The sequence below is a fragment of the Pseudochaenichthys georgianus genome, chromosome 3 (assembly GCF_902827115.2).
Source record: "Pseudochaenichthys georgianus chromosome 3, fPseGeo1.2, whole genome shotgun sequence".
In the NCBI taxonomy this organism is placed as follows: Eukaryota; Metazoa; Chordata; class Actinopteri; order Perciformes; family Channichthyidae; genus Pseudochaenichthys; species Pseudochaenichthys georgianus.
The window spans coordinates 27,855,676-27,871,344 of record NC_047505.1 but is presented as its reverse complement, the minus strand read 5'-3'; the positions used below and the strand labels follow the sequence as shown (position 1 = coordinate 27,871,344).

General features: G+C 41.8%; 1 protein-coding gene across 7 annotated transcripts; it reads right to left on the bottom strand.

The window, feature by feature from the left end:
• Positions 1–2,532: 2,532 nt before the first annotated feature.
• On the bottom strand, positions 2,533–14,508 carry rbm26 (RNA binding motif protein 26). Of its 7 annotated transcripts, none has more exons than XM_034108590.2 (22): positions 14,053–14,508; positions 13,793–13,911; positions 13,541–13,659; positions 13,298–13,389; positions 12,980–13,209; positions 12,191–12,466; positions 11,837–12,079; positions 10,849–10,989; positions 10,574–10,735; positions 10,000–10,105; positions 9,735–9,891; positions 8,912–9,097; positions 7,529–7,624; positions 7,368–7,439; positions 7,180–7,278; positions 7,001–7,096; positions 6,444–6,611; positions 6,147–6,251; positions 5,859–6,056; positions 4,688–4,774; positions 4,270–4,383; positions 2,533–3,827 (listed from the first exon to the last, which is right to left on the bottom strand). In XM_034108590.2, exons 1-22 carry the CDS (start codon positions 14,109–14,111, stop codon positions 3,738–3,740), a joined length of 3,015 nt encoding a protein of 1,004 aa, XP_033964481.1. In that variant the 5' UTR covers positions 14,112–14,508; the 3' UTR covers positions 2,533–3,737. The 7 variants fall into 7 exon arrangements, with proteins under 7 accessions (XP_033964481.1, XP_033964515.1, XP_033964499.1 ...); XM_034108624.2 differs by having other exon boundaries at positions 7,001–7,075; XM_034108608.2 differs by having other exon boundaries at positions 7,368–7,436.
• Positions 14,509–15,669: the final 1,161 nt, after the last annotated feature.

Genomic DNA, 15,669 nt, shown 5'->3' with positions numbered 1-15,669 from the left:
CGCAGCTCTTTGTGAGAAGGAGATTTATTGTGATGTGCCGGTTCAGGGCAGCCATGTTTTGATTTATTGATGGCGTTTACCAGCTAGCAGGGTTACCTGGGACCTGTGGTCAGAAGGTGAGGTTAAAGGGCTGTGTTATGTCTCACACAGCAGTATTCCCCGACAACCTGAGGATGATGGAGAGGGTTTAGGAAGAAGCAATAGTGTTTTTACCTCGCAGCTGCAAAATATATATTTTTGCAGCACTAAATGTAACTGGTGCCCTCCTCACACAGGCACAGATTCCACACCAAAACTGCAGCTGCTGAAAAAAATGTGTCCCCAAACTCAAATGATCCTGAATGAGTATGCTGATTATGATTTAGGGTCTGCTAGTTTTGTTTCAAACTGCGCCTTGCTTTGTGTCCGGGGGCCCTGTGTTGTTTAAAGGGTTGTCGGGGTATAAATACTAAATTAATCATGCTTTGGCTCAACTTGCTAGGGACTGAAATTTGCTTATGGAGGCCCATGATCACATAAAATATTAATGGATTTACAGAGAACTGGCATTGTAGCAATGGGGGCAAGGCGTGTGAAAGCGTAGAGCGCAGTGTGAGGGAGGGGTCGCTGTTGATTTAAGATCAAAAACACCTTCCTCACATTGTGTCTTTAATTAAATGTATACGAGAAGTAGCCTACAGCAAGTGACCAAAACATTGACTATTGACCATCCATTATAATTCATTTGGTACGTATTATTCTACAAAATGGGTTAAGTGGTAATTGGTAATAATTGGCATTCAGCAATGTTTTCGTGTTGTGAAAAAGCAAGGATGATTATTCAAATGACTCTGAAAAAACAAACGTGTTTAATGTTATGCATTTTCCTAGTTGTTGCATATCCATATGACCGACTTCTGGAGCCCCCGGGGCTTCTGAAAGAAACTACAATCGTTTTCACTGACGGCAAATCTCCACGCAAACAAAAGTGAGACTTTGAACAAACAAATCATTTTCTTCCCCCAGTGAAACATACTTTCAATTTCATCTGCCAACGCTATATAGAGAGGGGGGAGGGGGGGGATTTGTAATTTGTCTCCTTGACACAAATCAGAAAGTAAAGATTTATTTAATGGATGACAGGGATTCTGTAAACTTGTTAGGCCATATTTTGTGAGCTCACACCGAGCAGATAAACATCCTCTGCCCACTGAGACACAAAGGGAGGCCGGCAGAGCATCACACCACCACTGAAGTGCCTTGAGACGATGGGGCCCTACATTTTCTGTAACACATTTATTTGTGTAGCTGTTCCACAAAGTGCTCCTGAACATTCGCAGGAAACGTGGTTACTGTCAATCAAAACGGTGAAAATGGCCCATAAAAGCTACAGGTTCGTGATACAACTTCACAAGTGTGCAGGTAAAACTGAAACAGCTCGTTTGATCTGCTTGTGTGAGTTTGGGGGCACCGCAGTGGGTAAATGAGGGGACAGGAGGGGGCATTTAACACTCCCATACTGAGAGACGGAGGGGTGAGGGGGGGTATGTCTGGTGGTGGCGCAGGGGAAAAGGGCTTAAATGATAAACAGCAGATATTCTACAAGAGCAAATCTGATTTCTCACAATTATCTCTGCAAGCCTGACAGGCACCAGGGGGGGGGACACCGAACTGGTGGACACTGATTGGGTTATTTGTCCCCTCTTATTCAGGTCTGAGGGATTGTGGGAGCTGTTCTGTGGAGAGCCTCTCTGCAGGTGCACGCTACCAACTCCTTACAGGAAGCCACATCCTTTTTACCTAAACACCACAACTTCCAATTCACTTTAAGTTGGAAGAAAGCAAAAGGTGCCTAGTTTCTGAGTAAATATGAGCCAATGTTTGGCTGACAGACTGCAACAGCTCTAAATGAGAGACAGGCATTTTACACAGAAGACATTTTGAAACATGTATTCTATTTGTCTGCTCAGTTTTAGTGAGTTACTCACTGTCAGGGCTTACTGGGACACTTGAAATTGCACCTGTGCTTTTCATACAAGTCACAGTGCCTGGAGGAGAGACGACTAATGAGTTACAAGAGTATCTGAATTTAAGTGATTATAAGAAGGCTTTAAAACCCCACACAGATCAGACCACTCGGCCTGTGATCGCTCACAGGCTACATATTTGGGCTGGATGGTATAGATGGGAAAGATGTCCATGTATGGAGACTTCATATTTTTAAATGAGCCTTTCTGAGGATTCAAATACGATGCACTGACAGGATCAGATGTTTCCATTTACTTAGTGCTTATTTACACTGAAAGCTTTGGTTAATGCCAGGCGTCCTTGCTTGTTTTGTTACAAGCAGTTAGTGCCAACCAGATATATTTCAGAGGTTTTAAAATAAATGGCATGGACGTTGACATTAATGGTATTTATGAGTTGTTGTTTATCTCACATCTATTGTTGTTTATCTGAATGCTACTGTTAAACATATAATGCTACAAAATAAGTGTAATCATGCTTTGACATCTCCTTGATCCATTAGATAACAACTTTTAAACACAAAAATAACTTTGTAAATCCTACCGTTTATTTAATTCCCTGATTTTTTCCACAGGGATCAATATGAATAAATGTTATCACGTGTGTACCTTTTTACTTCAGTCAAGTTCTCAATGATGGATGTTCTACTTTGTGTAATGTAAAAAAGGGCACAATTATTTGTGTTGCTTTTCATTTTACAAGATGTAAAATGGCATAAAAATATTCACCAAAAAAAAGAAAAATGCCAGAAACATTTATCAACGTTTCATTAGAAAACAGGTAGGCCTATTTTAATACATCAGCATGTAAGACAATGCTTTGACAGTAACACAAATTAATGTTGTAAAATGGTGTTGTATCTGGATACAGCTCCTGCAACAAAAAGAACAAAAACGCTCTGTTATTTTTGTATATTCAAGTCTGTGCAAATGTGTGTGATGCTTAGCAATAAATACTGAGAGGAAATGTAAACATTTTGCAAAAATATACTCTTAAAATGTCATGTCTTTACCTTGTTATGAAAATCAGTGCGATACATAAGCTTACCTTACCCATCCAAAAAAGAAAGAGGAAAAAGTTGTAGAAGCAGGAGTTTTTTTAGGAAGTTTGCTCTTTAGGGGAATAGGAAGTTTTTTTGTTTTTTGAAATGGTCTTTTTCAGCTCTTTAGTTTTTTTTTTTCACTGCCAGAGCATTTAGATTTTTTTTTCTTTCTTTGTGGCAGGATGTTTTCAGACCATTTCAATTCTTTATTTTTTGTACAATTCAAAGAAAAGCCAAAAACTGAGAAGCCAAGCTTTCATACAAATCGTTTAAACCAGGGCATAAAATATTTACACATGAGAATTCATACCAGTCAACCTAATACTATTCTGCAAAAGCTACAGTCAGTCAGTTAAATTACAACAAGGTGTTTGCCTACGCCGAGTTTAACAAAGGTGTCTCAAGGTGATCAGCTATCACATGTCCAGACAAAGTATTTGTTCGGTTAACTGAAAACAACAACAAATTCTATATTAAGAGCATTAAAAAAAAATCAACATTGTTGCATCTGGTATACACGTTAAAATTAATCAAACTTGCACATGGTTCTGCTGCCAGTTACACATTTGTGAGGAGGAAAACAAAGTCTAGCCAAAGTAAAAATGTGCCTTGTCGTTTTATGAACAGGCATTTAATAAAGTTGCTGGATTGCCGCTCGTCCTTCACACCAGGCGCGTCGGTCTGATCTTCATCTGCGCCAGGAGCGAGGCTCGTTGTCGTCCTCTTCCTCATCATCATCCTGCAGCAGTGCATCATCACTCAGAGACTCTTCCGGGTACTTTTGGGAGAAAATAAACACTGAGATTAATGCGCTCTACAGATGATTAAAAAGTGAAGGAAAGGAAATGTTCAAAGTGGAAAGACCTTTTATTTTAAGCATCATCAGCACCATGTATTTAAAAAGCCTCAAGAGGGACTAAAGTCTCAGCCTGGGATACTCACGCTGCAGTCAGACCAGCAGCTTAATGAGAGCTGCAGACAGAGGCCATGCGAAAGCCACATAAAGACAATTCCTTGCTGTAATGGCTCCCTCTAGTGTTCTCAAAATATAACACAACCACAAAAAGGTACTTAGCGCTGAGAGAAATAAGACAGATCCTGTCCGTCCCTCCATTGTTATCATCTTTACAGCAAACCTTACGCAGAACCAACAGTCCCACTTCAGCTACCATAGGTGCTACAAAGGGGAAATTACATATATGCACAATGAGAAGACAAACCTCATCATCCTCTTGTTCTGCCTCATCAGCGTGAGCAGCACTGAGAGTCTTCACGGCCTTGTGCCAGGCCAGGCGTAAAGTCTGGTTGTTGAACCTCACTCCATGAAGAGCCGCCTACAGAGCGCACAAGAAGACAGGCGGTTACTGGAAGTTAAGATCATAAAGTGTAAGAGATTTGAATATAAACAATGGGTTTAACCTGAGCACCAAGTATATGTTGGTGATCATAGTGAGATAGATATAATAACAAAATATCAAGAAATGTTATATAATATAATAATTGGGAGGGATGAAACCCTCTTTAATGGTCACACATGCAGAGCACACAGTGAAATGTGGCTTCTGCATTTAACCCATCCTAGTACCAGGAGTCTAGTACTAGGAGCAGTGAAGGAACCAAAGGACATTTCCGACTCACCTGTTCTGCCTCGCCTCTTGTCCTGTAAGAGATGACTGCAGACAGCGTGTTTTCATCTATGTGGCAATCTTCGATCTCTCCAAATTGCTTCAAAAGTGTAAACAAACAAGGTTTTCTTCACAAACTCATTCATGTACAATGATTGAAACATCTTATGCATCTTCTTTGCAATTCACAACACATCTTAGGAGTTATGTATATTTTTGCTAAAACTTGCTTTAAATACTGCAGCCCCTGTATTTCAATATTAGTGTTGTTTCTCAGCTGTTAAAATAAGCATGAGAAACAGTGTCTATATTTTCCATGTCATGATAGCTGACTGTGTTTCTGGCGCTGGTACTGTGTAGCTATCAATGTATCTGTATTTGTTTTAACCGTTTCTGCTTGGTATTTGTCTCTGCTGGTAAAGTAGTGAATAACCTTGTGAAAGTGAGATAGTCCTTACTATGTGCACCACACCAGTTCATTTGTATAAAGACAGAATGAACAGTACGTGTGTGTTGTTTCACTGCTGGACTCAGCTGCACACAAATACACATGGATTTAGAGTAAAACTCTATGGCTTTTCACATCACACAGCGTTAATCCAAAGTAAGGCGCTTAATTGCCCCCCCCCCCCCCCCTCAACAGTTACACTAGACTAGAGGGTATATGCAGAAATCATGAAGTCCACTTTAATACTTTTAAGACCCTTTCCATACATTTTAAGACCACTTTGAGTTCTAACCGGTTACATTGGCGCCACACTTTACCTCACATTGACTATATACAGCATTGATTGTCCTTCCTCCTTATCTTCCAACCATTTGGACGCAAACTTGCATTTCCCCATAACGATGTTGTTTAACAACCGGCGTAAACGGACCTTCGCGCGCTATCAAGCAGTGAGCGTGCAATGTCCTGTTCAGATGACGTCAAATCCAACGGGATGCCATAAATAAACTACACAGAATCACACTACACACCCACGCAATGGTTACATTCAGGTAGACTTTGGAATACAATCTCTTTGGACAATTTATATACTTATACATGCTACAAAATGTAATACCTTGGAAAATGCCGTTTAATACTTTTTAAGACCCCGCGGACACCCTGCACTAGCGGTGGGCTTTCTCACAGTCCGCTCCCACCCACAGCTTCCATCAAAAGGTGTTGTAAGTCGACTTACAGCAAAGTGTGGCAGCAGGTCGACATGGTCTGCCTCGGTGAAACCACAAATCTCCAGCGCCCGTGGCCGGTAGTCCACGACTGCATGCACGCCTCTTCCCCGTCCTCTGGAGCCCCTCCCCCGGGCCCTGAGAGCGCCGCGGCCCCGGGTGAGGACCCCCCGGCCTCGTCCTGGTGACAGGATGCCCCGTCTAGCCGCCTGGGTCAGAAACGCAAAACAGGGAATTTGAGTTCTGGTGATGGAACTCAACAGAGAGGACAGTTTGCTCTTTTAAAATCGAGTCAATACCTCAATTTGCAGCTGGGTGTACTTGATCTTCAGCAGAGCAGTGTCCTGTCCCGTCTGGGTCTTGTTGTACAAGTCCAGCTCTGTGTCCAGCAGCTCCTTCTGTGCCTGAACAAATTAAAAAGTCACATCAGGAAAGACGACATTGCAAGTCTAAAGTAATAAGTCAAAGGCAACTGGATAAACTGATAACCCTGTGTCCTGGGACTAGGCGCTATCAGAGAATAACATTGAGTCTTTCTACATCTCAAAGTAGAAAGAAACTGGTTGAAAGCACATTTAGAAAAAACACCAAATCACCTGGGCTCTGCTCTTGGCTGTGCGCAGCGGGTTGCTGCTGCTCGAGATTCCCTTTATCTCCTCTTGCAGTTTGGTGATGCTCTTGGTTATCATGCCCAACGTTTCCATGATGTTGGCTCTATCCTCTGCCTTTATTGCTTTGTTCTTCTCCACTTTGGAAATCAGGAGCTGCAGCGGAGCGGAGACACAGAATGAGAGGTTTCATTTTTATATTTGCTGTTTACACCACAGTACGTGGACTATTTAAAAACAACATGAGTCAAAGGATGGAAGATAGTGTAAGATGTAATAAAAACGGGATTTGTTAAATTTGTATTTGTTTTTCATTAACCACTTTGACAAAGATCCCTTACAAAGGTGTCAAACATTGTAGGTACATCTACACAAACAGACCAAAGTCCATGAGCTCATGTTGCCTCATGTATTTAAGTGACTTCTCTTGACCAGTTCTCACAGTGACATTTCATTTGTTTACAATGAGGTTGCAGAATGTAAATTGTAGATGTGATATCCTGTATGTATATAAAGATGAAGATCTGTACTCCAGATCATCTTACCTTCTGTGTCTCAATGTGTTTCTCCAGTATTTCGTGCTTCTTCTTCCGTACATCCTGCTGTAGTCTTAGAGCTTGCTGTGAAGATAATAAAAATTCCTTTTCATTTATTTGAGAGTCCAACTGTCTTCTATAATGGCCTTTCTTTTCAACCTCCCTTCTCCCACCATTCCCATGCTCACCTGTTTCTTCTTCAGGGCTTCCTCTGAGTTTTTCTGTGCCGCCTTCAGGGCAGCAGGATTGTATACCGTCTTTGTGAGCCCCAAAGATGTGGAAAACACCTAAAAAAAGGGGGGTGGGGGAATGTCAGCATGTATCATTTTCACAATTTGAAAGAGAATGGGAGGAGTTCAAAAAGAATACGACTCACTTTCTCCGCAGGAGCTGCTGGTTGGGCGGAGAAACCCAGGCGGTCTTTCACTGACATCTTAGAGCAATTCTGCTGCAATGGGAACAAATATGGAATGTTAACACACCCTTTGCAGATTTTGACAAGCATATGAGAAAAACCTCACCATCTCACACACACACCTGAGAGGCTACGCTGGAGTCTTGTGAGGGCTCAGAGTTGAGCATGGGGCCGAGGCGATCTTTGACGGACTGCTTAAGAGACGTGGCCGAGGGCTGCTGGGTGACAAAGGATATGTTCATCACATCATGTCTACATAATGCATTTCAACATAGTTTTTGTCAGATTAAATGTCTTACATTGAATCTTGCAGTTGTCTTAAGGTGCATCTTTAACATCTAATTTATATGCTGATTTTCTCCTTATCCTAAAGTGCCTCACAACGGTCAGTAAAAGAAGCTCTCTGTATTATTACATATCATTTTGTATTCACATTGGGTGTGGAGGTAGCACTGACATTAATGCAACAAGTATTTTCAAAGTAGAACAAATGGGAAAGCCTTGAGAGAATAATGCTCTGGCATTTCATTGAAATACAAATAAACAACAACCAGAAGATTAACAGCGTAAGTCCTGCAAGGAGTCCTTTGATCGTAACACTAACAAGCGCCAACATCGACAACATGATAACACGTTTTATAACTGCCCTATTTTCATGGCGGCACATGTTTTTGAAGCTAGTGCATCCCATTTCAACGTGTTTATTCTTACTTAAGAACTTAACGAAGGAATGTGCTACTCCACTTCGAGCGATATAATTACTAACGAATAACTGCTAACAGAGCACTTACAGTTGCAAGACAAAGTATGTGAACCCTTTGGATTCTCCACACATAGCGTTGTGTGTTCCTTCCAAACAACTCAACTTTGGTTTCATCTGTCCACAGAATATTTTGCCAGTAGTGCTGTGGAACATCCAGGTGCTCTTTTGCAAACTTCAAACGTGCAGCAATGTCTTTTCTGGACAGCAGTGGCTTCCTCCGTGGTGTCCTCCCATGAACTCCATTCTTGTTCAGTGTTTTACGTATCGTAGATTCGTCAACAGAGATGTTAGCATGTGCCAGAGAGTTCTTTAAGTCTCTAGCTGACACTCTAGGATTCTTCTTCACCTCATTGAGCATTCTGCGCTGTGCTCTTGCAGTCATCTTTACAGGACTTGTTGTGACTTAGATGAAGATCAGAACACATTTTATGACCAACTTATGCAGAAATCCAGGTAATTCCAAAGGGTTCACAAACTTTTTCTTGCAACTGTATATACTAATAAAGGACTGGCTTATCTAAAGCCAGTTGAGTAGCACTTGCAATGTGTGGCTCTATGAAACCTGATGTACTTTATGATTCTGTTTTCTTCAAGTTTGTGTCTTCCTGGTCGAATGTACTTATTGTGAGTCGCTTTGGATAAAAGCGTCAGCTAAATGTAATGTAATGTAATAAATGTTTTGGGTTTGTGTTAAGCTTGGACATTTTATAACAACCACACGGTAACATGGTTGAACTTTTACCATGGCTGGTTGCGTCTGAGGCTGCTGATGGGGGTGGGACAGGCCATCACCCCCCTCCTCTCGATACCAGTGCACCCTGATGAAGCGGTTGTTGAGGACCGCCTCTGGGCTTTGCATAGCGCGCTTAGCCTCGTCTGGAGAGGCAAACTGGATCAGAGCGCCCTCCGGGTCATTCTGGAAGGCCACCTGTCAAACAAGCATGGTACTGTGAGACATTTCTAGTAACGCTGGATGGGTCACACATACTGACAATCCTGTTAATGCTCAATGGGTAATCAGATCACCTTAATATCCCAAATGTAACAGTAAATGTGTGTACTAAACCCTGGAATATCCTTCAGTTTCAAGACTTTCCAAAACGTATTTGACCTTAAGTTTCTTCTGTAATTTTAGCTGGCTTCAAACCAACTGTTGCTAATTGTATTACTTAGTTAAGATTAATCAATGGCTTAAACAGCCTTATTTTGAACACATGTTGAATATAACAAACTTAATATTAAACATAAACCATTACTCAAACGTAAAAATCATAAACATCCTTCCTCTGTGTCAAACTTCCTACTGATATCGTTTTAAAACACTTGAATTTTCCACACACACACACACACACACACACACACACACACACACACACACACACACACACACACACACACACACACACACACACACACACACACAGTATATTAGTGACCTAATGTACTGCATCACAGGTTGCACTACACAGTAACTACATATGTTTCCAATATACTGACCTATAATTGATTGACTAGTAACAATCATAGCTGCATTGTCATAAAGACAGAACAACACAGGGACTGACCTGTAGGTTGACAATGGTACCGAACTTGCTGAAATGTTCATTGAGTTTGCTGATGTTGTTGAGCTCCGAAGGAATTTGTCGAACCAGCAGCTTGGCGTTGGCAGAGAATGGGACTCTGTTGTGATAGCCCTGGTGGTTGGGTTGGTTAAAGTTGGGTCTGAAGCGAGAAGAGAGGAGTTAAACAATTCAAAGTGAAAGGTACTGCTAGGTTCAAAAGGCAGCATACAGCATTCGTTTTTTATACAACCGGAAATGGGTCTCTTACTTCTCAAACCAAGGTTTCTTGGGGGGGAGGCCTCCATCGTGGGAGAGAGGCGGTCTCTTCCTCGCATTAGACTCCATAACGATCCTCATGTTGTTCGGGATCTTGTCTGGGGAGAGACAAAACAACAACAGGTCAGATTTCAGTCCACATAATGCAAAACACTGGTAATATTCAAAGTGGAATCTTTTCATAGGAAATGATGGGAATAAAATAGAAAAGTAGACATAATAGGCTGATGCTGTATATGGAGACAAAACTGTGATGGAGTCTATGAAAACATGCATGTTATCCTGATTGGAAAACATGGGGTCTTCAGCTTTAAGAGTATGTAAACCAACTGTATGCTGGCTTAACTATGTATCACCAATAATTATTTTTATTTACAGACCTTTGCAACTCCAAGCACATTATTCAAAAAGAGATCTACACTGAAAAGCAAGCCTTTTAAAAAGAGCCAAAACACAGCAACAGATCATCACATCGGAAAGCCTGCCAATTGTATGACGGACAGTACATTGATGTTTAAAGACAATCTATGCAGAGCTCAAATGGTCCAGTTCATGTTGAACAATACCTCTGGGTGGATGGTCCACCTCGCCCATTGTGAGGCCAATCAGGTTGGGTCTCTGGGCATTGACCCGATGGCGGTACATCGGCCTGGAGGTATTGGTGATGCTGGGAGCCTCAGGGTTGTACACATCCGTTTCAGGGTTGTACACATCCGTTTCATAGTTGTCTGTTCAGCAGGGATAATATACATGAACTCACTTTAGAGAAAAGTAAGGTATAGCAACAGCAATTTGTAAAAACAAAATCACATGTTTTACTTGAAAAAGAAACAACTATTACCAGGAAGAAAGAGTGGCAGGGCGGCTTGGGGGAGTGAGGAGCGCATCCCAGAAGTGACGATGGTGGGCACAGAGCTGGTCATTGAGTTGGGGGGAGAATCCATGCCTGACGGTTGCAGAGGAGGAAGAGGAGGAGGTGGACCTGTATCAGACAGATTTAAACTAAATGTTATCGAATGACAAATTAAAGCAGAACCCAAACTGGTGAAACTATATTCGTGAATCCAACCTGTTCTTAACATGTCATAACTAACTGTTGACCAGGTGGGTAACTTCTGTTCTTTTTTCTCCTGTTCACTCCTAGCTACAGCAATAGCCAATTAATAAACATTTAATATTAATCATATGAATTAATATATTCTCATAATATAAATATAATAATTCTTGAACCTTGTGTAAATTGAGTAAAAGTTTGGGCCTTTTATTATAATCTTAGTCAATTAAAGGTGGGTTAGGTAATTTTGGAGAAACCAGCTCGAGTGCCTAGAATTTGAAAATACACAGCCGGAAAAAATCTGCCACTTCCTTACAGAGCCCCTCCTCCAACACACACGTACGCGCACATGACCAATGAGGGCACGAGATAAGTTTGTGCACAAATGGAAGGCTGACAGGCAGGTAGGCCATCCAGTTATTTTAGCCGGGCCGGCTAAAATGATTGGTCGTGCTTTTTACAGCACTACGGCTTCCACAGATGACATTTTTTTATGGATTTTTTGTCAAAGCACTTAAGATATTCATTGCTATCGGGATGTTAAGAGCATTCCATGGAATATAACAAAAAGTGTATCTCGAGCCGGTTTCTCAAACTTACTTACCCCACCTTTAACAAACACAACTTTGGAGATGAACATTGTAGTCGTGGACATCATAGTCACAGTTTTTGTACCTGAAATTAGGTTCTGACATTCGATGATCAAAATATTTTGAAAAATGTTGTTATTACCTATCGGGCCCTACACAATTCATAGAAATGTGTGAATCCCTACCTGCAACAGGTGGAAGGCTGGGAGGGAGAGACCCTGGTGGGGGCACGGGGGGCCGCAGGTTCACAGGGGGGGGGTTCATGAGAGGGGGTGGTGGGGGGAGACCTGGAGGCGGTGGGGTGTCCACACCTGGGAGTGGTGGAGGTTGGAAGGGCAGCATATTGGGCAAATTGACATCCTCCACTACCACTGGGTCACTTCCATGGTCAAAAGGACACATGTCTCCTCTCATGCAGAAGCCCTTTTCTGGAAAACATTACAAACAAGGGAAGAACATCAAACACACAGAACTACAACTACAACAAAAAAAGACAATTTATCGATTTTAATGGATAATATTTGATAAGCGTTCCTTACCATCATAGTCCCGGCAGCGTTTCCTCTGTTGGGGGGGTGGGCCCCTGTTGAAAAGGACACGATCCACAGGAGGCCCAGGACGGAAGTCCGACCAGCTTTCAGTGGTGTTGTTGCTATGGTGATGTGTGGGGGCAATGACTGTAATGGTGCTACTCAGTGTTGGCACGGGGAAGTGTGAGGTGGTTGCAGTGGGAACCAGGGCTGCTGGGGTGTAGCCATCCCCCCCCTCGGGCCGGACCGGGGCCAGATCTAACTTCAACTTTCCCGAATCCCGTTCTGCAAAAAGACAAAAGTTGCCTCTTTATAACATGTATACAAGTGAGAAAATAGACAGACACATTATAAACTTATACACCTTGTTTATATTGTTGTTGTTCCTTTTCCTAATATGCACTCATGATGCCATCACTACTCAATTCTATCAGTTCCAAATGCTCAGGTCAACGCTGATACATCATCATATACAGTAAGTCATTAATAACTGTTACAGATCAAAAAAGCTGAAAAAATGTTAGACATAGAATCCAGGAGATAATTATTGTCTTGTTTGTCATCTCTTATCCAAGTAGATTCATTTTGGAAGGTCAGCAGAAAACCAGATCATAGTTCGAATGGAGTGAGTTTTGAGTAGAGTGCAGATTGTAAAAGAAAGGCATTTCAAAATCCAGGATTTGGTGTCATTGCTCTTTCGTGGAAAAACAATGTTCTCAAATGAAAGGCACAAATTGACCTTGCTGGTGCTGTGTAGAAAACTGTAGACCAGTTCAGTTCCATCAACCAGGTTCTTACCTCTACTTTTAGACCGAGTTCTGCTCTGTGACCGGCTCCTGCTACGAATTCTATCTCTCTCTCTGTCTCGGGTTCGATCCTTGCTCCAGCTCCGGCTTCGGCTACGACTGTAACTGCGGCCTCTTCTGCGATTGTAGCGATCTCTGTACGAGTCCCTCCTTGGTGGGACGCGGTCATATTCCCTCTTCCTGGAACGGTCGTCTCTCTTGCGATCATCTCCTCTCCTTGAACTTCAGGGAAACAAGGCAAGACAAGCGGTGAATTAGTGAGTTAAAAGGCAAGTAGATTGAGAAAGTTGAAACATGCAGTTGCACACACCTGATATCCCTGCTGTAACGAGAGCTTGATTGCGGTGGGCTGTGATTCACCCGGCGAGGAACCTTCTTCTCCCGATCATCTTCTCGGTTTGACTAAATAAAGTAAAAGTAACTTTGTTATAACTTTTGTATAAATATATTTGATGGCCATATATATGAGTGGCACTTTATATCGTGTTGTACTATTATATTCATGTGTGATGCAACAACAGTATTTTTTAAATAATTTTCCGCTCAGTAATACCTCATCTTTTTTCTGCTCGTCTTTCTCAACTTTGATCAGAGTGGATGGTGGCTCTGGCTGCGGGAGGTAGTTTTTGTTGTCAATGGCTTCAAACAGCTTATCCACAAAAGGCTGTGTCTCTGAAAGATAATGATAGTGCACATGCATGAGTATATATTAGATTAGACAGGAACAATAACACACATTGGATCAGGTAATAAATGTAACAAGGCTTCCAAAATACAGCCTGCATGAAGCAGGGAGATGAAATACCTTTCTGGAGAAATACATCCAACTGGTCTATACAAAGGGCTTTAAGTTCCTTTTCACTTTTGTCTTTCTTCACCAAAGCAACAACATACTTGGCGAGGGCAGAAGGGTCTGCATCACAGCTGCAATAGAGAAAAGACACAAACGAACACAAATAAATAACATGTAAATGTCACATTGTCTGTTTCTAAAAGCATCACCTTATAACTCTATAATGGTTAAAGCTGAGTTAAGGAAACACCTGTGTCACTAACAGTACTTACATGGGCTCGAGGGTTTCAGACAGCCATGTTTTCAAGGCATCAAGGTTTTCAATTATCATTTTAGATCCAGCCAAACTTTTCCTCCACGACGGCCAGAATTAATATTATCTGGGGCGAAGTAGAGTCTATATGATTAAAATGATAGTCGACATTAGCTAGTGAAACAAGCCACTTCAGTGGACTTAGCTCAACAGTCGCGTTCAGGTTGGCTAGCTTAGCTACGCTAGCATGCGTCTTTCCAGGCCACAAACGTGCTGCACGATTCCTCGACTCTCGTAATGTATTTACAATTGAAATGCAGAAGGGGGTAATATATTACTTATTTACGTCGGATCAGCTAACCGGTAAGATTGTAAAGTATTTATATAAGTTGAACTTATTGACGTACACAAGCTAAACTTGCTACTTTATCCCCTCTCCAGCTAACATGCCATGACGACTATTTACTTCCGCTTGTGTTCCCGTTGGTAAAATATCGCGAGAGAGAGTTAGGAAAGGACTCAAGACATTAGGAAACAGTACACATTATGATTTTGTAAATTATAAATAACAGGTATATACATGGCCAATTGAAAACTGTACAGTGAGTTTTCTTTATTCATTTACAGACTTTGGAAGTAATGGAATACATGAAGTGCATAGAGTAGGTTATTTAATAAGGATCAATCAATCAATCAATCAATGTTTATTTATATAGCCCAATATCACAAATGTTACATTTGTCTCAGTGGTCTTCACAGTTTATACAGAATATCAGTATGACAATACGACACCCTCTGTCCTTAGACCCTCACATCGTACAAGGAAAAACTTCCAAAGAAAACCCAGTTTAAAGGGAAAAATGGGAGAAACCTCAGGGAGAGCAACAGAGGAGGGATCCCTCTCCCAGGACGGACAGACGTGCAATAGATGCCGTGTGTAAATTGAAAAGATAATACATTTGCAACATAGGTAGTCCAAATGTTTGGAAATGCATGTGTGTATAATAGGAAGATGAATCCACGAGGATATCCATCCAGGACCACAGCCACGACTCAAGATCCAGCGCTCGCGTTCCAGGACACAGGACCGCAGGATCATCCATGACTCCGGATCCCAGCGTATATAGACACCAAAAAGAAAGACATTTGGGGAAGCTGGGTTAATCGGAACATGAGAGTACACAGGTATAGACAGAGAGAAGGAAGAAGTAAGATGTCCCCCGACAAACTAAGCCTATATCAGCAAAACTAGGGGCTGAATCTAATCAGCCCTAACTATAAGCTTTATCAAAAAGGAAGGTCTTAAGCGCACTCTTAAAAACGGATAGGGTGTCTGCCGCCCGAACACAAACTGGAAGCTGATTCCACAAATGTGGAGCTTGATAAGAAAAGGCTCTGGCTCCCATTGTACTTTTAGAGATTCTAGGAACAACCAACAACCCTGCATTCTTGGAACGCAATGCCCTAATAGGACAGTAGGGTATAATGAGTTCTTTAAGGTAAGATGTCGCCTGCCCATTAAGGGCTTTGTAGGCGAGAAGAAGAATTTTAAATTCTATCCTGTGTTCTATAGGGAGCCAGTGTAAGGCAGCCAGAACAGGAGTAATGTGGTCCCTTTTCCTAACTCTGGTTAGTA

Coding starts and splice junctions, on each gene's coding strand:
- rbm26 (XM_034108590.2), bottom strand. CDS start 14,111: ATGATAATTGAAAACCTTGATGCCTTGAAAACATGGCTGTCTGAAACC. Junction 7,625..8,911: donor CTCAGACGCAACCAGCCATG/GTAAAAGTTCAA, acceptor TTTGTCACCCAG/CAGCCCTCGGCCACGTCTCT. Junction 7,097..7,179: donor AAGCCCTGAAGAAGAAACAG/GTGAGCATGGGA, acceptor ATAAATGAAAAG/GAATTTTTATTATCTTCACA.